This window comes from Pollicipes pollicipes, unplaced genomic scaffold (assembly GCF_011947565.3).
Source record: "Pollicipes pollicipes isolate AB1234 unplaced genomic scaffold, Ppol_2.1 Scaffold_2555;HRSCAF=2994_pilon_pilon_pilon, whole genome shotgun sequence".
Lineage (NCBI taxonomy): Eukaryota > Metazoa > Arthropoda > Thecostraca > Pollicipedomorpha > Pollicipedidae > Pollicipes > Pollicipes pollicipes.
In genome coordinates this window covers 35,341,087-35,363,982 of record NW_023596136.1, presented here as the reverse complement: position 1 = coordinate 35,363,982, position 22,896 = coordinate 35,341,087, and the positions used below count along the sequence as shown (strand labels likewise).

The 22,896-nt window shown below is 49.8% G+C and overlaps 1 protein-coding gene across 1 annotated transcript; it reads right to left on the bottom strand.

Annotated features, from left to right (window-relative positions):
* Positions 1-222: 222 nt before the first annotated feature.
* On the bottom strand, positions 223-20,209 carry LOC119100712 (G-protein coupled receptor moody-like). Its single transcript, XM_037223798.1, has 8 exons — positions 20,187-20,209; positions 10,026-10,172; positions 5,626-5,785; positions 4,753-4,766; positions 4,151-4,278; positions 1,374-1,519; positions 557-679; positions 223-237 (listed from the first exon to the last, which is right to left on the bottom strand). The coding sequence occupies exons 1-8, from the start codon at positions 20,207-20,209 to the stop codon at positions 223-225; spliced, it is 756 nt and encodes a 251-aa protein (XP_037079693.1).
* Positions 20,210-22,896: the final 2,687 nt, after the last annotated feature.

The window sequence follows — 22,896 nt, the reverse complement described above, 5'->3', positions numbered from 1 at the left end:
GAAGAGGCGCGGGACGCCGACAGCAGAGCACCGTCTTGTAGGCCTGTCGGTACTGACGACCTCATGATGACGTAGATGATGGGGTTGATGCAGGCTGACAGGTACACCAAGGATGTAGCCCAGAATGTGCAGACCTGAAAGTACACTATGTCTTAGCCCAGCATCCGCAGAGCTGGGGGATATTGCGGTGGTTGGCACCACGAAGCCCATACAGAGCTGAACTCAGAAGACGATCGCCTGCGAGAGGTGTTATGGCTGATGATAGAACATCTGCCCCGGGATCGTGAACGCTGTTAGGGCACAGAGGGCTAGGATCTGCCAGCTGAATTATCAAGTCAGATGAACTGAGACAATCATTGGACTTAAGAAACATGATACGTGGTGATCGAGTGGGCATGGTTGCTTTTACTGAAGTTTTCGAGATTATATTTCATGTATCTAGCTGACTGCTACTGTACTTTAAAGCGATCCGAAAGGGCGCCTTAACACTGGTGGCACCTACTCGGCTCTCACCTGGAACTTGACGGTGGGGTCCTTCACTTTGGCGATGGTCAACCGGCAGGTAGCACACCAGAAAGGTGAGAAAGATCACGAGCGACATCCTGGTAATGCGCATTTCGTTCTTGCGGGCTCGCTCCTCGCGAGACTTCTTCTGCTGGCTGGTCTCCTTCATGCCCGACTTTCACTCTGTTGCCGGCGCATTCTGCGGTCCGATCTGTGGCGGGGCAGGCATTGCTATTGTCTGCAGCGGGGCGCCGGTGGGAAAGGCAGGCAGTGCTATTGTCTGCAGCGGGGCGCCGATGAGAAAGGCAGACAGGGATATCGTCTGCAGCGGGGCGCCGGTGGGGAAGGCAGACAGTGCTATTGTCTGCAGCGGGGTGCCGATGAGAAAGGCAGACAGGGATATTGTGTGCAGCGGAGCGCCGGTGAGAAAGACAGACAGTGCCATCGTCCACGGCGGGGCGCTGGTGGGAAAGGCAGACAGTATTATCGTCCGCAGCGGGGCGCCGATGGGAAAAGCAACAGTGCTATCGTCTGCAGCGGGGCGCCGATGAGAATGACAAACAGTTCTGGCCCTCAGAGGGTACAGGAAGAAACACATGGTCCCGCGGTCCCAGTGGCGGTACAGCGGACTCGCTCACACATGCTGTTCGGTAGGATGCAATGCGCGGCCCACAAAGCTAGAAAGAAGTTGTTTAAGTGTATAGACCCAAGGACGACTTGATCACTGTCGGTTTACAATAATTCCCTAACGAGCATCCAGAGCAATCTGGATGCTCTTGACAGTCCTCGGCTGACGCCCGCTCACAAAAAAGCAAAAAAGCCTAAGAAGCGAGAAAACGCCAAGAGGTTGGCGGAATAGCTCACAGCACGATGACCAGGAAGATGCCGATGTAGCAGATGATGATGGCGATGCAGGGAATGAGGAAGCCGATCCAGAAGAGGGCGATCTTCGCCGAGTGTCCGTTGACGCGCACGATGGTACAGGTCATTAGCAGCGGATGGTAGCCGAACCGACCTGCGACGACGGCACGCACACGGTGGCAGCCAGGGCTACAGCACTCTCGAAGATCTAATTCAGCAGGCTAATAGCTTAACCACTATGACTCTAAGCCGAAGTGACAGTTCAAATTGTGCAATCAAGAAACGTGGAGCGTTTAACATTGTATCTAATGTCGTAGGGATACGTGTGTGTTCCTTTCCTGGAAACACGTATGTAAATGACACAGGGCTCGTAGCTAGTATTTCACTGATCAAACGCCAACCATTTGATTTGTCGCTTTTTTTTAGAGAAATGCAAATTTGATTTGTCGCTTGTTTTTCTTCAGAGGAATGATCGTCGAACGGAAATGGCGGTCTCCAATTTCACAGTTTCACGACCATGCTCTATTGTGGCAGTGCTACTTGCATTCAATGTGGTTATTCTCTGTTGAACTGCTGAGTTCAGCGAAATACATAGCGATGAAAAGTTTCGTCCTAACAATCGAGCTCGTTGGGTGGTGATGACTTCATCGACATTGTCGATAACCTGGCCTTAAACTGGGCTTAAATCTGAGTTGAATCGCAGCCGATTGTGACTGAGCCGAATCGCAGTATCGTTATCGCTCAAGGCATATCACATATGCACAACGCACCGCCACCAAAAAAAAAAATCATTGCTGGAACGACAGTCCTGCCGCCTGGTGCGTCATTTGTTGTGGTTGCAGAAGATCAGAACATCGCAGAGGGTTACAGCTGCAGAAGCAGAAATAGATAAGTTAGGGATGCTTTGTCAGTTTGTTCCCTTTAAGAACAGGAGCTTTCGTTCCTCAGGAAAAGCCGCCTTCATGAAGCAGAGCAATCACCGTGACGAAGGTGGCAAATATCTCAGCAGCCGCTGAAATGAGCAGACCAACCGCTCACATGCCGTACCATTACTGGTTATTAAAACGAAAAATGGTTTGTTAAATGGCCCACAACAAGAGAAACCCGCCTTCTCACGGACTGATTCATCTGTGAAATAACAGCAATCAAATAGAGCACACGAGTCTGCCTCCGGTCGGTCCTAATGCCATCTGACGGCGCCATGCCGCACTAACAGCCGGCAGCTCCACGCCTGGTAAGGGCATTCACATGAACAAACGGACGCCAGCCGCGAACAGAGGAAGGAGAGAGGAAAGAGATTAAGAAAGAGAGAGAAAGAGAGAGGTGGAGAGGGAGAGAGAGAAAGGAAAGGAGAGAGAGGAGAGAGAGAAAGGGAAAGAGAGAGGAGAGAGAAGAGAGAGAAAAGAGAGGGAGAGAGAGAAACAGAGAGAGAGAGAAAAAAAGAGAGAGAGACAGAGAGAAAGAGAGAGGCGGAGAGAGAGAGATTGAGAGAGAGAGAGAAAAAAAGGCAAAGCGGAATCCCTCTCCCTGACCGATTACGATGATGATAACTTGGGATTTTTGGGCGCGCCGCCTGCAGTAAACCATGCAGTGCCCCATAGCTATCATGTTATGCGGAGCCGCAAATCAAGCATGTGTATAAACAGGAGCCGAGCCGTTTTTATTTCGGGAATTCACCTTTAAATTCGACGCGGTCTTAGTAGTGATTAGCCACGTGTCTCTCCAGGAAGGCCTGAGTTTTGTCTGGCTGGCACTGTCGTTACACCGCCATACCACTGTCCCTCGGGCAACAGCACCATTGCCCAATACAAACCATTTTATTTTTTTGTAGGTCAGCGGATAGAAAGCAAACTCGTCCAGTCATCGCCCCGGGCGTGAAACAAAGTAGCCCAGCCACCGACCTGGGCGCGAAACAAACTCGTCCAGCCATGGACCTGGGCGCGAAACAAAATACCCCAGCCACCGACCTGGGCGCGAAACAAACTCGTCCAGCCATGGACCTGGGCGCGAAACAAAATACCCCAGCCACCGACCTGGGCGCGAAACAAACTCGTCCAGCCATGGACCTGGGCGCGGAACAAAATACCCCAGCCACCGACCTGGGCGCGAAACAAACTCGTCCAGCCATGGACCTGGGCGCGGAACAAATACCCCAGCCACCGACCTGGGCCCGAAACAAACTAGTCCAGCCATGGACCTGGGCGCAACACGTCGTCCGTCCAGCGTGGCGCTGTTTACAGGAAGCAAGTCCCGCTCATCTGGGACACGTGAGCCGCGGCTACACGGCGAGGGCGGTGTCACTTGACACGCGCTCAACAGCGCCGTGGCATTGGTCAACAGAGATCAATATTAGTAATGTTGTAGGCGGCTGGAACTTATCCAGCTCATGTCACAGCTCTGAAAAGTTCTGTGTGAAAACCTTTTCAGACGATTGCACTTTGAAATATACCCCAAACCGTGCTTCGTTATAAGGTTAAATGTGAGACTTTTGCGTCGCATGGCATGGCCGACGATTTCTACGCACAATTCTGATATCTTACGGCATTCGAGGTTTGCATGGCGTTAATTTCCATATCACTAACAGCAGGGTGACGAGCCTGTACCCGCTGCAAGCTTTTACAAGCAATCTACAGCGCAATCAGATGTCATCACGTCTGGTCAGAACAATCAATCCTGACAAACAAAACACCTGACACGCCACAAGGGCGATCACAGCATCCACCAGGGCTGCGACAGCTGCTCGTCATTTGGGGAAGTAAGGGGATGTCAGACGAGAGGAACCTACCCCAAGAGCCTGCCAGTGTGGGCGTCAGCATGCCGAAGCTGTAGAGCCAGATGAAGGCGATCTGAACCACCACCCAACGACGTTCGTAGATCTTCTTGTAGAGGTCGTTGAAAGCGATCATCACGAACCTGGTTAGCAGAGTGACAAGCATAGATTATTCAAAGAATTAAAAAATATTCAAATAATTTCATGAAGTGTGATTGGGGATCATGCCCTCCAAACGAAAGCTACGTCAAATGCGTTAATGAATCAAGATGTATGGTATATTGCCACTGTCCTGATCGCCTTTCATTTGGGAATAACTCTGGCGAAATCAGGCATTTGCGACCTGGTTTCACACAGTGATGGCACTACCCCATGTAAGGCGCATTTTAACAACAGTGACACACGTCGTTTATATCGCCTTATCGTGGCCCATTATTGAAATGACGCCCTGGGTCCAAGGCAGCTTAGCCTTTGCTTTCATGACTCGGTGGGCCATATGAATGTTGCATATGCCGGTGGAAAATCATCGGCGTGTGGTGTGGTTTGCAAAGGGCTGTACGATACCATCTCCTGCAGGTTGCACGGCAGTGTTACAAAGCAGGGTCACCTGCAGTTACCTGTTGATCGTTATCTGAAACGAAGGGTCGGGCGTATCACATGAAGCAAATGACTCAGATCTAACTGACGTCGTTAAAATGTTCTGCTTGAATACGCAGCAGCCTTTTCTCCCCCTTCGAACGCTGAAGCTACGGATCAGCATTTCAACTCGTCATTTCAGCGAGAGTAAAAAGCAACAGTGAAAGGATTATGCATCGCTTCGTTTTAAGACTTTTGCGTAGAACAGAGGAATGTTGATATATATATATATATATATATATATATATATATATATATATATATATATATATATATATAAGTGTGTGTGTGTGTGTGTGTGTGTGTGTGTGTGTGTGTGTGTGTTGTGTGTGTGGGTGTGTGTGTGTGTGTGTGTGTGTGTGTGGTGTGTGTGTGTGTGGTGTGTGTGTGTGTTGTGTGTGTGTGTGTGTGTGTGTGTGGTGTGTGTGTGTGTGTGTGTGTGTGTGTGTGTGTGTGTGTGTGTGTGTGTGTGTGTGTGTGTGTGTGTGTGTGTGTGTGTGTGTGTGTGTGTGTGTGTATTATGGGATGAGGGATTGTGGCATGCTACGAAATGCTCAAACAAGCTCAAACAAAACGGCATGCACACCATAGCTGTTGTGCCTTTCAAATCAACCGAATAGCTTTGACATCTTTACCGTATACCCAGTCATGCCCAGATATCCCACCCTCGGGCAATGGACAACAGCGCAACGCATTTGTTTCATGTCACCAAGTTAGTACTTCATCCAACCATAACCACAACGAACGAAATTTTCCAGAATAACCGAACCCTGCCCCCTATGCGTCCTGTTGCGTCTGCTGACTGTCCGGTCGCTTAAACCCTGTCTTCACGCGGGGCTCAGGATCACATTCACCATGGCGATGGAGAGCAGGGAGCAGCCGACGTTCCAGTATCTCAGCAAGGGGAAGAGCACGCAGACGAAGCCCTCGCCCAAGGTCCAGGCGCCGTTGGCGAAGCGGGAGATCTCGAACGGCAGCACCAGCAGACAGAAGGAGAAGTCGGCTATGCACAGACTGGAAGGGGGCAACGGGTGACGTCATCACCAGCAGCCAAAGGGAGAAGTCAGCAACGCGAAAACTGAAGGAGAGCGGCAGCGGGCAGTGTGGGACCATTAGGGATGAAGACGGCAGGCACTCGAAATTTGCAGAAGAGCTGCGCAGGGTGTGTTGGTGGATGCTGAGTCACTCTTTTGGCAAACAAAGAAAGGAAGGGAGGGGGGGGGGGGGAAGGCGAAGACCCTTATGGAAAAGCACCCTCTAGAAGTTGCAGTCACGCTATTTCACACTTTTCATTGAAACTAGGTCATGCTGGTTGCCGGAGTCAGCCTGGGCCTTGTGCTCAAATCAAGCAAAAATCAGCCGTAACTAACGTTTCTCACGAACTTTTGCTGCCGCGAATTCATTGTTTTTGAACTCGGCTAGAAATTATGAAGCGCTTGTGCACGAACGAACAAGACCAGGCTTAATAAAAAAATCCTTACACGTACTCATATACGGTTACTAGAAAGTACTGCATGGATGTTGATTATCAGAAGCTTCGTGGACATATCAATCCTAGGCCCACAAGCTTTTTTTCACTTCCGCGCCCTCGAAAATTAGGCAAGCTTGAGCCACGGGAAGAAGACTTGATAAGTTTTTGTTAAGCCGTATTAGATGGAAACGACCGAAATATGGTGAATGTGACCTTTAGCATCCCATAGGTCACAGGGTTAAAAATAAGCATTCACACAAATCATCCTGTTATCGAAAGAACTATTAACACTACGACAGTGCGGAGAAAAGGTGCTGACAGCATTGAAACCGTTCTATCAAATGATGCTCATTTGATAGAAGCGATCAATACCAGTCATCGACAGGTGAATCTATCATATGTCATATCAGGTGAAAGAAGCAATTAATTGGCCCACTTGGCTGTACCAAGAGCTAAACAAGTCGTGTAAGTGAGGAAAACAACGTTAGAAACGTCTTTTAAAGCGGCATATGGGCCATTAAGATCCAGTCGTGCGATGTTTAAAGTGTCGAACTGGTCACAAAGGTAAAAGCTGATGGTCCTCGGATAATTTGGCGTCGTAGAAGCAGGCAAAGCGATATTCAGCGTGATGAGCTAAGAAAGGTAATATTTGTAGTGATTTGCTCTTCTTCACCTTTATAGTGTATTTTCGGTAACAAGTTGTCGTTAATTGTCCTTTTTACCACAGTGCCAGTGTCAAGACTCTTCGAAAAATGGTCAGAGATCATGAACCATAAAGTTCGGAGACTTAAATTTTCGCAACGTGTGTAAAAATGATGCAAACTCAGCTACTCAAAATGTCAGCGCCGTTCTCAAAATGTGTCACGATATCACGGAAACCCTTAGCGGTCTCTGCTGACTCTTCGTAAGTCGAGGATTAAGTTCTTATATCGCGTAACAGCCAAATAAGTGGTCAGTCAAGATCTTGTGCGGATTTGACACAATTTGATTGTGATTATCTGAGAAGCTCGTAACCCCAAATGCCATAAAAAATTGAATCCACGCGGAACTATTGATCACCTGAGACAACCGGCTCCCAACAACTATTGGGATGCTTCTGTTGGTGAGCCATGGAGATAACATATATGCGGTAAAGCCGTCTACTGCAAGCGTCAAAAGCAGGTGGAATGCAGGGGTCGAATGATAAAACGGTGTCTGCGGTAAGCTCAAAGCCCAAAACTGAACGTGAGCTCAAGCGATTTAGCCCAGCTCCACAGCGCGTCACAATGTGTCACTCAGTTCAATGAATTATGTGCAACGCGCGATGATGTACGTGCGCTATATCGGACAGCTCAGGATTGAATCGTCGGGCGGACGGACGGACGGACGGACACAGGGACGGACGGAGGGATGGATGGACGGATGGACACAGCGACGGACGGACGGGCGGATGCAGGGATGGACGGACGGACGGACAACAGGGACGGACGGACGGACGGACACAGGGATCGATGGACGCACGGACACAGGGACGGAAGGACGGGCGGACGCAGGGATGGACGGACGGTCGGATGGACGACAGGACACGGGATGGACGGACGTACGGACACAGGGACGGACGGCATGAACGGGACACAGGGATGGATGGACGCACGGACATAGGGATGGATGGACGAAGGGACATGGGGATGGATGTACAGGCGGACATAGGGATGGATGGACGGACGGTCATATGGATAGACGGACGGACGGACACGGGGATGGACGGATGGACGGGCGCAGGGATGGACGGACGGATGGACGGACGGACGAACAAAGGGATGGGTGGACGGACGGACGTAGGGGGTGGACGGACGGACATAGGGATTCACGGACGGACGGACGGAGGGATGGGTGGACGGACGGACCGTAGGGATGAACGGACGGACATAGGGATTCACGGACGGACGGACACAGGATGAACGAACGGACGGATACAGGGACGGACGGAACGGGCGGTCACAGGGATGGACGGACGGATGGACGCAGAGATTGGGTAGGTAGCGCAAGAACCATGGCACGTCAATCGAAGGCCTTTGTAAGGAGCATTTTCCCCATCTAATTCCCCAGCTATATACTGACATTGATTTTGTATATTGCACTCTGTCACTGACATCGTACACACTGAAGTCTTCGTGGTGATCAAGCAGGCATTCGTTATCTCTTAAGTTGTCATCCCTCAATCTAAATGTTTTGATACGGGCCGATAATACAAAGCAGCGGGGCAATAAAGGAACATGACTGTGCATGCCTCCTAGGACTGCCAACAATATTCGCACTACTACTACCGGTGGTGGTGGTGGTGGTGATGATGTGGACTTGGAACAAATACGTCATAACACATTTTTATCATATCTTTGTTCAAGTGGTGTGATAGACCGCACTTGTGTCTGCCACGCTCGTCAGGGAAACCGATTTAATTTAAGACGACTTCATTTGTTTGTTGAGTGATGGGAGCGGCTTCTCTAATGGGGGGAGGGGGGGGGGGATTCAAATACCATAGTTCGAACACTGTTCATGACGGGTCATAACAGGTGTTAGGACAGGATGTTGGCATGTTCGGTGAGATCTTGGGCGTTTTGTCTGTGGGCGTTGAGGATCATTTCATTCAAGGATCATTCATCTAGCTCTGTAAGTAATCTAAGCAAGCTCTGCAAGTACTGTAGGCTTTTAAGTGCTGTTTTGCCTATGAGCAGGACTACGCAAGGGTAAAGGTTTTTAGTCTCGTCTACGTTAGAAATGCCACCCGGACGTTTTTAATAAGTTTTGGAAAGTTTCGGTAAAAAGAGACCATACATCACATCTGTCCATAAAAGGTGATAAAATAAAAAATAAAAAGGTGGTAAAAAAGGTGATTTCTTGGTGATATCCAGCAAACCGCAATTTTATAAAATGATATATTTTACAAATATGTTTTTAAATCTCTGCAAGACCCGAAAATTGCTGGCAGAAGGTGTTGTTTAGAAACACAACGCTGAAAATTATTTTTTAACTTTTGATAAGTTTTGGGTGGTAAACGGGGTGGGTAAACCGCAGCAGTGGTATAACGAGTGCAGGGATCATACGATAATAGAATCACTCATGATCAAAAGCGTAGCTTGAAACGTCGAGTACTGCCAATAAAGCCAGGGTTTGCTTCTAAAACGCCGTTCATCCAGTACCTTCCGGTAGATTGAGGGTCAATAGCTCCACTTAAGCATTCTGAACTCATAATGCTGAAAAGCCAGAAAATGAAGACATTTTTTGTTCATCTCAATTAGGAACGATGCATGGATCCTGTGCAACACTGCTAACTTTGATAAGTTAAGGCTACTTTGAGGAACATGATTATGGTCTAGCAACAGAGCAGAAATACGCATATACTGGGATATCTATAAATGATCTTAGTCTTACATATACATACTTGGATAACATTTAGGCCTCGTATTGTACGCGTGGTTGGAAACCTGGTGATTGGATATGGAGACGCTGTTGGGCAGATCATTACTAAAAGTGACTCACGACGGAAACTCGCATATCGGAATGACGATATGCGAGTAATCATCCACGGCATTGAGCTGAATAACGAGGGTATCGGCGATGGAGCTCCCGAGTCGGGGCCAAGAGCGAGGATGTTGCATTGCTGGAACAGCTGATACAACAGCCGCCCGTGAAGGGGGCGAATCAGGAGCCACACACCCGGGCACTTTCCGTTTCGGTGGAACAGTGCCCTGCCGGTGCAGGATCGCCCACATGTCCTGTGGCAGCTTCCAGGCAATCACTGACCTGCATATGAAGACGGCGGGTGACGTTGCGTTGCGCACCCGCGGACAGCGCAGCAGGGCCACGATGGTGATGGCGTTGCCGAACAGCCCGACGATCATGAATATGGTGATGAGCACGGCCGTCAGCGTCATCAGCGACGGTGAGAACCTGCAGCGACGCAGGCGGAGGACTTCAGGCCATGGGTTGGCGGCGGCGGCACATGTTCAGCCCGAGCACTAATGGGGAGCGGGGGTATGGCGGAGACCTTAGCCCATGGGTCGGCGAAAGCGGGACATGTTCAGCCGGGCGGTGATGGGGAGCGGGGCGTGGTCAGGTGGCGGTGAAGGGAGCGAAGCGTGACCAGGTGTTACCGACAACCCATCAACTGACAAAGACTGTGACGCTGCACTCTGCATGGCACGTTGGACCAGGTGTGCGCATGTGCTCTGAATCACTTCGGCTGTGTCATGGTTGGTTGGCTCCTGATCGGGCAGATTAGATTTCATGGCTGAGATCCAAATCATTTTCTGGACAGATTGCATGAACATTGCGTTCATTTAAGCAATATGGCTTACAGATTTGCATCTAGTTTGCATCGATCTTCTGCCAGTCGAAAGTCTTCCGGGCTGGTAGCTTTCTTTCTGTTCTGCATTCAGAGTTGTCAAGGAAATGTCTGAGCTGAATGAACGGGGGCGTTTCGATGAGAGAAAAAAGCATGTCAAAATTGTACACTGTAAGAGCATTTTGCTGTATCCTCTGTACCGAAAAATTCGATGCGCTGCACACTCTTTTAACGTGGCTTTCCTGTGCGTCAGCGGCGGGCAGTAAGGCAAGCGGTGGAGACGCGGACGACAGGAAGAAGCTGCGTTGCCGGCGTCGTTTGACCTGCTGTTCTCAGCGTGCGCCTCGGTGGGGGCCGCCCGAGTCGGTCCCAGAGAATCCGAAGGTGTGACCTGCGGTTATCGACCGCGCGGCGCTATAGCCTCAGCTAACGGAGGTGTTCTGTGGATTATCCTGTTATGGACAGCTGCAAAAATAGAAACCGTTTCAAGAGGTGTATGAGTGTGCATTGTTGGCGCCATTCTGGTGTTGTTTTTTCAGAGCGGCAGATTGGTTTCGGTAAAGAAATGCGGCGTGTGTCCCGCAGTGTTTTCAAACATTACTCGGCTGGGATGTCACCGTTTTTGATAGATCCTGATGCTGCAAGGAACGTGGCATAGAAGTTGGAACGGAGCCAGAAGAGAGGAAAATGAGGTCAGCATATTTTTACATCTAGTGCGTCAAACGCAGATTGTGGTCGATAGCCAAAGCTTCACTGAAAACCTGTAAATGCCTAACCCTCTGTTTAGGTTGTCTTACGATCACACATCTTCCTTTCTGTTATGCAGTAAGCTTCCACGCGCAAATTACTTTTAAAGTACTTCAAAACGGCAAACCTTTTCACGTGTATTTAATCAAATAACGTTTTCCAGTGCAAAAGTTAACGTAGCATTATGCTACAATTTAGCCCATAGTTGTCATATATGTCAAAGGCATTGGTACAAAATAGATGTTAATGGCTACAGGGGGTGGTTCAACATGATTTTTAAATGACGAGCAAGCATATTAGCATGCATTTCATTAGCATATGTTTCATTAGCGTATATTCCAGTAGCATGATTTCGCTCCATAATGATTTTAATCAGCTAAGATTACTAACTCTCAATACAGAATATTACAATTTTTGTTGAACGTTTCTTTCACTTAGTGACTACGAACACACCTATCAAAGTGGTGGTAACAGCCAATCAAAATATTCATTTCATTTCGCCTGACAGTTGGTACAGATAACCATTGTTGGTATCTCAGTGTTGCTGCCGGCAGCCGCTGGCGCTATCTCTGCCGTGCTTTACTTCCCTAATGTAGGCAAACACCCTGCGGCCGCTTGAAATACCGGATATGTTTATTTCGGCGCCCTCGATAACGACGCGTGATCAATACGCTCATTGCCCATACCGGGCGTTGCCAATACGCCCGCCTTCCCGCTTCCATGTCCGGATTCAAGGACGCAGCGGCGATGAAGCCGTTGATGCGAGGGACGCGTGGTCATCGGGTGCGCAGAAATTGGCGTAGGCGCGCATGTTGTTCACTAAAGAAGAAGAAAATTTTTAACGGATGGTATTTCGCCTCATGTCCTCTTATTTCCTCCTTATGGCCTTCATCCTCCTCTTTTTTTAAGTTCTAGTGCTCAGTAAATCCAAAGTCGCGGTATTTAGGTGGCTCGAATTGCCAGCCACGAGTCCGAGGGTGCCCTTCAAATGGTGGCGGGTTTCGCATATCAGCCCCGTCCGACACGTGAAAGTATTTTCCGTCTAACTTTTTGCCGGCAGGGTATGCGTTAGCCTCCACTTGTCGGAACTGCTACATGAGCGGGCTGCCCCCTCCACTGACCACTGCAGCCGGCTGTTTACCACCGACCCCGACAGCGTCTATCTTGCAGAGCGTCGCCCGATGACCCCGACATCCCTGCTGACCCCCGACCCCCGGCTCACGTCGGGCCATGGCGCGCCGGTGCGGCGGGAGATGCGGTTTTGTCGGGGGCCGCCCCACTGCCCGTCGCTGGGTAAGGGAGACGGCGGCGCGCTGGTGTCGGTGCGCGGTGGCGGGCCAGCCGCCGGCGGTGTCCAGCCGGCCGCCGGACACCGCGTGGACCGGCCAGGCATCCGCCTGTCCCGCGATGTCGTCACCGCCTCGGTGGAGTATCTCCGCTGACGTCCGGCTCTGCCGCCGATCGACACTATCTGGCGCTGAGGTCACGCTGGTGGGCTCATGGGTATGGGCGGGGCCGTCAACCTCCGGTTAAAAGGACAAGGTTCGGAGATCGCGAACTTGCCGGCCTCGCTGTGCTGTGTCGTGGCTGATGGGTTAGAACGGTTTTAGGACCAGTGTGCTGTTTTGTGTTTGGGGGCATGGCAAGAGCTGGCCAGATGCCGCGCGGCACCTTAGTCCAGCCACGGACTACAGTGCCTCAAATAATGTGGGCAACTTAGGTGATCTAATGCAACTCAGTGTTCATGCTGAACCCTTGTCAGGACGCCTACCTACGCCAATTGGCGATGATGTCTGCATCAGGGACAGCGTCATCCTGCTGAGGAACACGCGCAGGCTCGCAGCAGCCGAAGCGGGGAATTAGTCTAGAGTGCGCAACTGCCTGCGTTGCAGGCTTGCTGCGAGCTGTAAAACTGGCTTACCTTTGTGTGTGACGTTTAGTCAATATACTATATTATTTATATATATATTTATTATATTGCCCGTATATACACACATCATATCTAATCTATATTTGTATATGCATATATTGCTTGTACTATACTAGTATATATATATATATATATTATATTATATATATATTATATATTATATATAATATATTATATTATATATATATTATATGTATGTATATATATATTTATCCTCTCTCTCCTTCTCATCTCTCTCTCTCTCTCTCTCTCTCTCTCTCTCTCTCTTCTCTCTCTTCTCTCTCTCTCTTCTCTCTTCTCTCTCTCTCTTCTCTCTCTCTCTCTCTCTCTCTCATCCTGAACTTTAAATGAGAATAGCTACAACAAGCCAAATATCATTCTCTGAATCTCCAAAACGCTGATCTCGAAGTAACAAGACGTGGCTCTAACGTTTTTCAGACCAGTGTCACCCCAATCAAGCTTCCACTGTATCAAAGACCCGTCGTTCCGCAAGCATATGAGTCACCAGGGTCACCAGCAATTGGTCAATTTACGCAGACGTAGGCGTTCCTGACATTGAAAACCCAAAATATCATCAAAGCAATTGCAGCATCATCGTAGACATAACAACATACGTGTATCGTAGCGGTTGGCACCTTCACAATGTACAGCAACCGTCAGTCACGCTATCTGTGACAGTTAAGTACACTGAGCGCTCTTGGGTAATATCACGACATCAAGAAGCGCGGCAGTTAAAGCGACACCCATCCAGCCAGACATGCATCGAACAACATCGCGACAAGCGAAACAGAGTCGCCGGCGGATGACCGATTCATTCGTTGTAGTCCGGCTCGGCTTGGTTTGTCGCGGTGGCGTTGAGCTCCAGTGTATATGCTCATGTGCTCCATGGCAGCGGGTGTTCGCCTTCCGCTGATTTCCGCTCACGGTCTGAGGGCCTGCTAACGGCGATCGGCCGCTTGCGGCGAAGACGATGGACTGCAGCACTCTGAAATAAACCGTGGTCAATGTTGTGGGTGCCCGTTGTAAGACGTTAAACACGCAGGCTTGAGGCGGGAATGACGGGTTCTAGGCCAGTATTTCACCGTAGCACATCGGTATCTAATTACACACACGATATTCACGCCGTGTGGTATATTTTTGAATTGGCTGATGCTGGCCTTAGTTGTTTCCTTTGAATTACGATGTTTGCGGAATTTGTCTATCTAGTCAGGGCAAGACCCTTTATTCACCGCCACAAGCACACGTTTTAGTTCCCAAGGTTCACTGCAGCTTTGCAAAACTGGGTCCCGCTTCCACGAATCGTGCCTAAACTGTGAGGACAATTCACAACTTGGGAGGCCTGGCCGGACTCCATCGACACGCTTTCCAGAGGTTAACATCATTACAGCCTCTGTTCATAGGTTCGTGAGGTGTTTGGAGAGGAGCCAAGCACTCTCAAACTTGTGCCGTATATATGTTGAGACATCCTTACACAAGCTTTCTGATGAGGTGAGCTTTGCCCGCAATTTTGCAATATCACCACGACTCCATTTTATCTGTCGAATGCCGCGAAAAAGGTATACTTTCCAAAGTGCGAGGTAACTGAAAAGCACGTGTCAAAAACGGTTCCAGACAGACGGTTCGAAACAGGCATATGCTGACTGGGGTGAAAACAGAAGATAATATGGACAATAGTGTGGGTTCCTGCGTGCAGATTGCCACGTCCTCCCTCCTGTGCACAAGTTGTGAGTCAACTCGTTTTGGAGCGATGATAAAGATCCTTGTCAGATCGCAACAGCCAGAATAGAAGAATACTTTAAACCAATTTCACGATGCAGATTAGTGTGGCGGCTTCGTTTCGCTGGTGAATTGTAAAGCTTCCAGTTTAAAGTCCGCAGTTTTGCCAGTAGTCGACCGAAAAGTGACTAGCGTCATTTTCAGAAACCGGCCTCGTCTGCGAGACACTTAAGTCTAACTTGTGGAATTGAGGCATCAGAGCTACACGGGCCGGTGCGCTGTGCTAATTGTGATCCATATCGGTCAGATTATTTTTAGCTTTTTTGTAACAGTTTGGTCGCAATTTAAAAATGGTTATACCATTCAAGGTCACTGACTCCGTTCACAAAAATAATCAAATTTGACGAGGATTGTATCAGCAACCTCTCAAGCAAAATATACATAAATTTTCGCCATAAACGTCACATCAGTGAGCTTTCGTCTGCAAGGTCTTTATGACAGAAGACTTCAAACTAATTGACAAACAGCCCTGGACTGTTGCATCGTTTTTCATTAGGTTAGTTTCTCATTAGCTTAGTTTTTGTATCATCTTTATGATAATAACTGACAGCTTTGCAGATATGGTAAAGCTCCGCTCTTCCCTCAACATACGATGCGTATTTGCTGTTTTTTCAGCAATCATATGATGTAAAGTAAGATCAGTTTGCATCAATTGTGTAAGCACTTCATTGCGGACCTTGCATATGTATATATATATAGAGAGAGAGGAGAGAGAAGAGATGAGGAGGAGAGAGAGAGAGAGAAGAGAGAGAGAGCGGAGAGAGAGGGGGAGAGAGAGAGAGAGAGAGAGGGAGAGAGGAGAGAGAGAGAGAGAGAGAGAGGAGAGAGAGAGAGGAGAGAGAGAGAGAGAGGAGAGAGGAGAGAGAGAGAGAGAGAGAGGAGGGAGAGAGGAAGAGGAGAGAGAGAGAGAGAGAGAGAGAGGGAGAGAGAGAGAGAGAGAGACCAAGATTCGGTGGTGTAACCCACATTTCGATCTTGTCAGTACAACACAACACGCGAAGGTCATTAATCCATACGAATTGGGACTTCTGTTTTTGGGTCCGTTTCACGCTTGCCAGTCAACCTTGAGCCTGTTGGAATGTGATCGACTACTGTCTTGTTATTAAAGCAAACCATGGGTAGCACTCATTTCCTAAAGAAAGCTACTGAGGATTCAATTCGAAGAATATTCGAATGTAACGACGCTGCATTGTCTAGTGCTGTTTACAGGTTCGAATGTCTCAGGTTATAAAGTGCACTCGTTAATAATTATTTGCAAATTTAAAGGTCAGGTGCAGAATTGCCAGTTCGCAGCGTCCTTCAGAAAGCTCCTGTGATGGTCGCTAAAGAAAGCACACTCTCTTCAGTGGCATTACAAGCAATAGTGGACAGACGAGGAAGCAGACTGGCGATGACAATGTTCAAGCGGATTTGTGGCTTGGTTGGAGATGACGAAGGAGGGTAATCATTGGGCCATGCAATTGCGTCCAAGAACTTTCAAGCAAGGGCCGATCATGCCGATACATATATGCATATCATGCTCCCCACAACCCTTCGCCATACCCTTATGACTATAAAGACCTGAACTTGTCCCGATGACAAAAGATCTTACGAGTTTCATACGCCAATCGGCATGAGACCTGGGCGGCGCCGGCTCAGCCCAGACGCCAGGGTTATACTGTACCGCAATTCTTCCATGTCATGCGGGGCAGAGAACTGCGGGAGATCGGGGTGGTGGGGGAGGGAGGGGGAGCTGCTACAGACAGACTGATACTCCAGACCACGTCCCCGCCTTCCGGCCCACTCGGATTTAGTCGCGGAAGAGCTGAACGAAGAACCATGCCGTCGGGTTCTTTTCACTTCCGAGTTTGGATGAGTATAAGATCGGTTGTTTGTCAGGCATTTTAGTTTTTGCTGCGATATTTTGTGACGTCTGTGCTGGAAAATAAGCCATATTCTACTCAGAACACACTTTTGTGAGGGGCTGAGGGTGAGATGTATGAATTCGTCAGGAGTTGTCATGGCTTACATGAAATCGCATCTTGCAAGCATGTGCTAAAATGACATCAAATTAATATTTGAAATATACCTCATTAGATCATTTCAATTCATCCATGGATGCGCATCAATATCTAAGATCGTCTCAGATCAGTTTTGATGACCGTGAGGACCTTCAGACTGCTGACTGTAAAAGCTGATGACTATTGACCATTGACTGTTTACCGTTTCTGACATCCATGAGAAGCTCCAGACGTTGCTAACTGTTGGGGCTTCGCAATGGCTGTTTACATGGAATGGCATAACAACCTTTCTTCGGCATCATGTAAGCCACACAAGAGGCAAAACCGCTGGTGCGTTCGGAACACCAGCTATATGCGGCCGCAGCTAGCAACAAGTCAAACGGCTACGAATAGGGCTTCCTCTATGGCTTAAACCCGGCGGCAGTAGGAAATCGCCGTGCAGATTTTGAAAACAAGCATTCGTATAGTGCAGCAGTGACCGGAAGGCAGGGCTGACACCAGCACGGCTACGAGCGAATCTTACGCGGTCTGGACCGTACGCGTGCCACCAACGCAGGGAGCAACGCTCCCGGTAGACGGGACAGCGAGCAGTATCTCGGCAGGGGCACGGGTCCGCCCCTCGGGTAGACGGGCAGGGAGCAGTACCTCGGCAGGAACGGGTCGCCCCTCGGGTAGACGGGCAGGGAGCAGTACCTCGGCAGGGCACGGGTCCGCCCTCGGGTGGAGCGGGCAGGGAGCAGTACCTCGGCAGGCACGGGTCCGTCTTTCGGGTAGACGAGACAGGGAGCAGTACCTCGGCAGGGCACGGGTCGTCTTTCGGGTAGACGGGGCAGGGAGCGGTACCTCGGCAAGGCACGGGTCCGTCTTTCGGGTAGACGGGGCAGGGAGCAGTACCTCGGCAGGGCACGGGTCCGTCTTTCGGGTAGACGGGGCAGGGAGCGGTACCTCGGCAAGGCTCGGGTCCGTCTTTGGGTTAGACGGGGCAGGGAGCAGTACCTCGGCAGGGCACGGGTCCGTCTTTCGGGTAGACGGGGCAGGGAGCAGTACCTCGGCAGGGCACGGGTCCGTCTTTCGGGTAGACGGGGCAGGGAGCAGTACCTCGGCAGGGCACGGGTCCGTCTTTCGGGTAGACGGGGCAGGGAGCAGTACCTCGGCAAGGCACGGGTCCGCCCCTCGGGTGTACGGCCCTCGGGGCGTAAACAATGAAGCGGCGCGCCGACTGAGCTGAGGTATATTTCAGGCGTAGAGTGAGTGAGCGCAGCAGACAAGCAAATACTGCAAGCAGGGCCTAAGACGGCGGCCGAGCTTAGGTGTATTTTAGACGTGGTGACGGAGCGAAAACAGCCACCGACCGGCCCTACCAAGACCTCAAATGGGAGGCTTCTTCCTTCTCAATGCTTTCCCGCTTTGGGGTAGTTCTTTTAATTCTGAAAATGAATTACGCGCGGGGCGTCACTTGGTACGTTTTCTGATGCGCTAAGGCCTCCCCTCTCCAATGCTGACTGAGTCTCCCCCCCCCTCCCAATGCCTTTTTTGGGCTCCCTCGCTCAATAAATATGGGAAAAAAGGGATGTTCGATCAAGGAAATCTGCTAACCATTTAAATAAGAATATAAGCTGGGTGCAAAGGGATGAAGAACAGGCTTTCGTTAGTTAACTGTCTGATTTTTTAGAAATGTGTTAAATCCTTGGCATCGGAAACACAAAACTAAGTGACTGCAATTCCGGTTAAAAATCACATTTTGGAGGTCAAGAAGTCAACGTCAACTTTATCGGTCGAGCCTTCTCCTCGACCAATTTTAGGAGGTGGCGCCCCAGTTACGCATTACACATGCATTACGAGGTTTATGCACCGGCTTTGCAGACACATCGTATTGCTTATGCCATATCCAAGTTCGAAATTGACTCCTAGTCTGTTTATCACGACCAGATCGTTCAGATTCACGGACAGTTCACGGTCAGATCACGGTCAGATCACTGTCAGATCGTTCAGATCACGGTCAGATCACTGTCAGATCGTTTCAGATCACGGTCAGATCACGGTCAGATCGTTTCAGATCACGGTCAGATCACTGTCAGATCGTTCAGATCACGGTCAGATCACTGTCAGATCGTTAAGATCACGGTCAGATCACGGTCAGATCGTCGGATCACACGGTCAGATCACTGTCAGATCGTTCAGATCACGGTCCAATCACGGTCGGATCGTTCCAGATGTGTTCAGCTGGCGGGTGTTCCCTCCTGCTGTGACCTGTTGTTATTGCGTGCTGTTGCTCGACTCGATGCAGCAGGAAAGCGCGACCCCACAAAATTCTGGGCACGTGCGTGCTCTTCCTGCAGTCGCTCTCTCATGATTAGGTCAGCATCGGCGTTATAAAGCTGACTTGCTGCGATGAGTGTGGGATAAGTTGAGAATATTTCGTTCTCAACCCTGGCGTGACGCGCCAATCAATGCCTCTTTCCAGGCTATAGGTGGAGAACGCGGTATGGTAGCTGCGGTATGTGCTCTGCAGAGCACAGCACAGTTCAATAGCAGCCAACTACAATTTTCAGCGGACAGTGACATTTTAGCATGTTTTCTTTAAAAGAGGTAAATTGTTAACACATATAGAGGCAAAAGGGTTAAGTTAAAGAGGTGGAAGAGGTAAGTAAAAGAAACAACAGAAGCAACTAAACGTCTCGCGGGGTTGTCACACGGCATCCACCTATGACTGCAGTCTGTGCGGTGGACAGCTGCTCAGCCCGCAGGGACGCCAGTCCAGCCGGCGGAGACAGAGTCCAGCGGCCATCTGGCAGCAGTGACGATAGTTCACACGCTGCCCGGCGTGGAGACCTGTTTGTGGGTTATTCTGGATGTGCAACGGGGCGGTCTGGATTGCTTGGGCGTCGTCAGAGTCGTCTCACTCATCTGGACGACATTCCGCCCATTATATCTCTCCTCCATGACCCCAGCGAGCAAGAAATTTTACGTTTAGAAGTTAGCAGGCAAAGGTGAAAATACGTGCTACCATCCAACGGAAACAATGAGGAATACGGTTAAACATTTTGGATCACCTTTGGCCAATGTGTCTTTCCCGCACAATGCGCTGATGCGTTTGTTGACTTCACTCCCATTCACAGTTGTCTGTGCTATCGCAAGAGGCCGTCTGTGCTCTCGACTTGGCTTACCGTCCCGACTTTTTCTCCCCCATCTCTGCAGCGCACAGACGTCACTTTCTCTCCCCATCCCTGCAGCGCACAGACGTAACTTACTCTCCCCATTTCTGCAGAGCACAGACGTGACTTACCCTCCCCATATCTGCAGCGCACAGACGTGACTTACTCTCCCCATCTCTGCAGCGCACAGACGTGGCTCGGAATGACTATCGACGCGGCCACCAGTGCAGCGCACAGGCGTGGCTCGGAATGACTATCGACGCGGCCACCAGTGCAGCGCACAGGCGTGGCTCGGAATGACATATCGACGCGGCCACCAGTGCAGCGCACAGGCGTGGCTCGGAATGACTATCGACGCGGCCACCCAGTGCGGCGCACAGGCGTGGCTCGGAATGACTATCGACGCGGCCACCAGTCACCTGAGCAGATTGCCTGTCGCCTCTGATGCACGGCCGGCCGCGGGCGGCATCGTAGCAACGATATCGGTCCCTCTCCCGTGCGTGTTTCGCACACCACCGATCGCGTTAGTATGGAAATTCAGCCCTTTGAACCCGCCGCCGTTCCACAACGACGTTGCTCAGCGCTTCGTCCTAAATTGAAGGCGCAACACGGATACGTTCGCCAGAAGAAAAGCACTCAAGGCGTGCCGATATCGGTGAAGATTATCTTCATCCCTCCCGCGTGATGTATGCATAACACCAGCGAGTGGAAGCGTTGCTGTTTTCACAAAGGATTTGCGCTGGTTGTGGTAAATGGCAGCTTAGGCTAACTTGGGCTCAGCATTGCAGTACTTTATCTAATCAACAAACATGGCAGGTAACGATACCATTGCACCGTTTCTGTTCCCTTATGTAATTTTCACTTTTGAATCTTCTCAACAATAATAACCCTGGCAGTTTATCGATCACTCACGTGGCAGATAAGATAAGGTTGCTGCAGCGTAAAGGTTTTCAAAAATGTTCATAAAAGCGGCACTTTAAGCCATTGAGACGTGGATAACGAAACATGACAACAGTTAACAAACAAAACAAACTGTCGAAGCATGGCTTTTGACAGCTCTTTATGTACCCCATTCGATTGTAAGAGCGGTCACTTATGAAACAAGTCTGCTAGTTTTCCGGGAATAGAAGCGGCTCGGATGTTTTGCTGCGATGCGCAACAGTCAAAACATTTTGGCCGAAGGCCCAGTTGGCGTGGGGCAGGCCCTGACGACTCCGTCTCCTATAGGAATGACGATTGAAGAATGACGGGCATTTTTTGAAGTCGAGCGAAGAGAGAATGACAGACAACAGCACAACAATGAAAGACAACAAGAATGACGGGCCAATTTCATGAACGACGAGCAAATCATGGTCTATACCCATTTTCTTACGCATCTTCTTCAAATTACAAAAAATGACGCGAACCTGCAACAAATGAAAAAGACAACTGATTCTCGTGATCCGTTACACCGTACCATTGCAATACCACAGAACCTGAAGCCTTTACGGAAAAGGCTAAGATCAGCCCGGCCTCTCGCACCGGAAAAAAGCACCGGGGAGAACAGAGGGAACCTATGGCACCAGCGTATTTGTTCACTCAAAGTAGAAGGCATTTCAAACTACAGCCGGGTTCCCTGCGGGTGATCAGAAAAATATCCGCTGCTGAATTCAAATAATCTGGTGGCGCTGGACCCCGACCTTGGTCCGTGGCAGGAATCGTCAGTTAAATGTGAGCCTTCAACATTCATGGATGTTACAACGCCAGGAATTTGAGATCTGGCGACGTTCCACGGCTACAAAGCACAGACCAAAGCACCAGTTTAAAAACCGTTGGCTAGCGGCTTGGATTCTGACGTCGCACGGTCTAGGCAAGCCATTTGGGTCCGGTCCAGGGCAGGTCCGGTCCGTTCTAGAGCCGAGCTGGACGGATCTAAAGAATGCCAAGTCAGGTGGTGCATCAATTTCCAGTGCAGGTGTGGTGGGTCTTTCATACTGAGTGGGAGACTCGGCGTGTTGTGTCGCCCAGCCGGCTCGAGTATCTTTCCCGGCTTGAAAGACCCATCCGATTTCCTCCCAAGCGTAGACAATACCTGATTTACGCGCATTCGGATTTTCTCTGAGTCACTCAAACTACTGAAAATCTACCGCTGAATAACAGCCTCAGTCGGTCCCCGTAATCACAAAACTGAGTAGACGGACGAGCCCAACTAGGGTCTTTGTCTACGTTCTTGGAAGCAGAAGTTCTGAAGTTCTGGCAGCTGCGGCGAACTATCGAAACGCTTCGTTGAATGCTAATGAATCAGCTTTCGCGGAGACGAGATAAGCTCGCAAGACCAGTCACTGTTTGCGTGAATATGCGTGTCAGACGATAGCAGCTGCGTCTCGTTTGAGTTGTAGGCCACCGAAGCATGGGTCTGTCTCTTAAGAGAAAGCTGTATGATCTTGGAGTCATCCATTTGACCTTATCCCTTCCTTCAGTTATATAATTTAAGCCGTCTTCACGAAGCATTCCGCGTGCTGTGTAGCATCAGTAGTGCTTTTTCTTTTTTTAATGAGTCTTTCAGCAGGTCTGTTAACAACTTGGCGCTCGAACAGTGCAACCATAACTGGCAAAGACACAAGTGTCCGAATTTCGCCGGCTAGAGTAGTTGTCTGGGAAAGTCCTGTGATCTATGGTGCCGGGACCCGGGAGGCATGATTTTGTTATGATTTCTTATCATGGAACGTCCAAGGTTTGCTGG

Excerpts from the sequence above, each read along its gene's own strand:
- LOC119100712 (XM_037223798.1), bottom strand. The coding sequence starts at position 20,209 with ATGGGGGAGAAAAAGTCGGGACG. Across the intron at positions 10,173-20,186 it reads GGGGAGAAAAAGTCGGGACG|GTTCTCACCGTCGCTGATGA; the intron begins GTAAGCCAAGTC and ends GCGTCGCTGCAG. Across the intron at positions 680-1,373 it reads TCGGCATCTTCCTGGTCATC|TCGGGCATGAAGGAGACCAG; the intron begins GTGCTGTGAGCT and ends ACAGAGTGAAAG.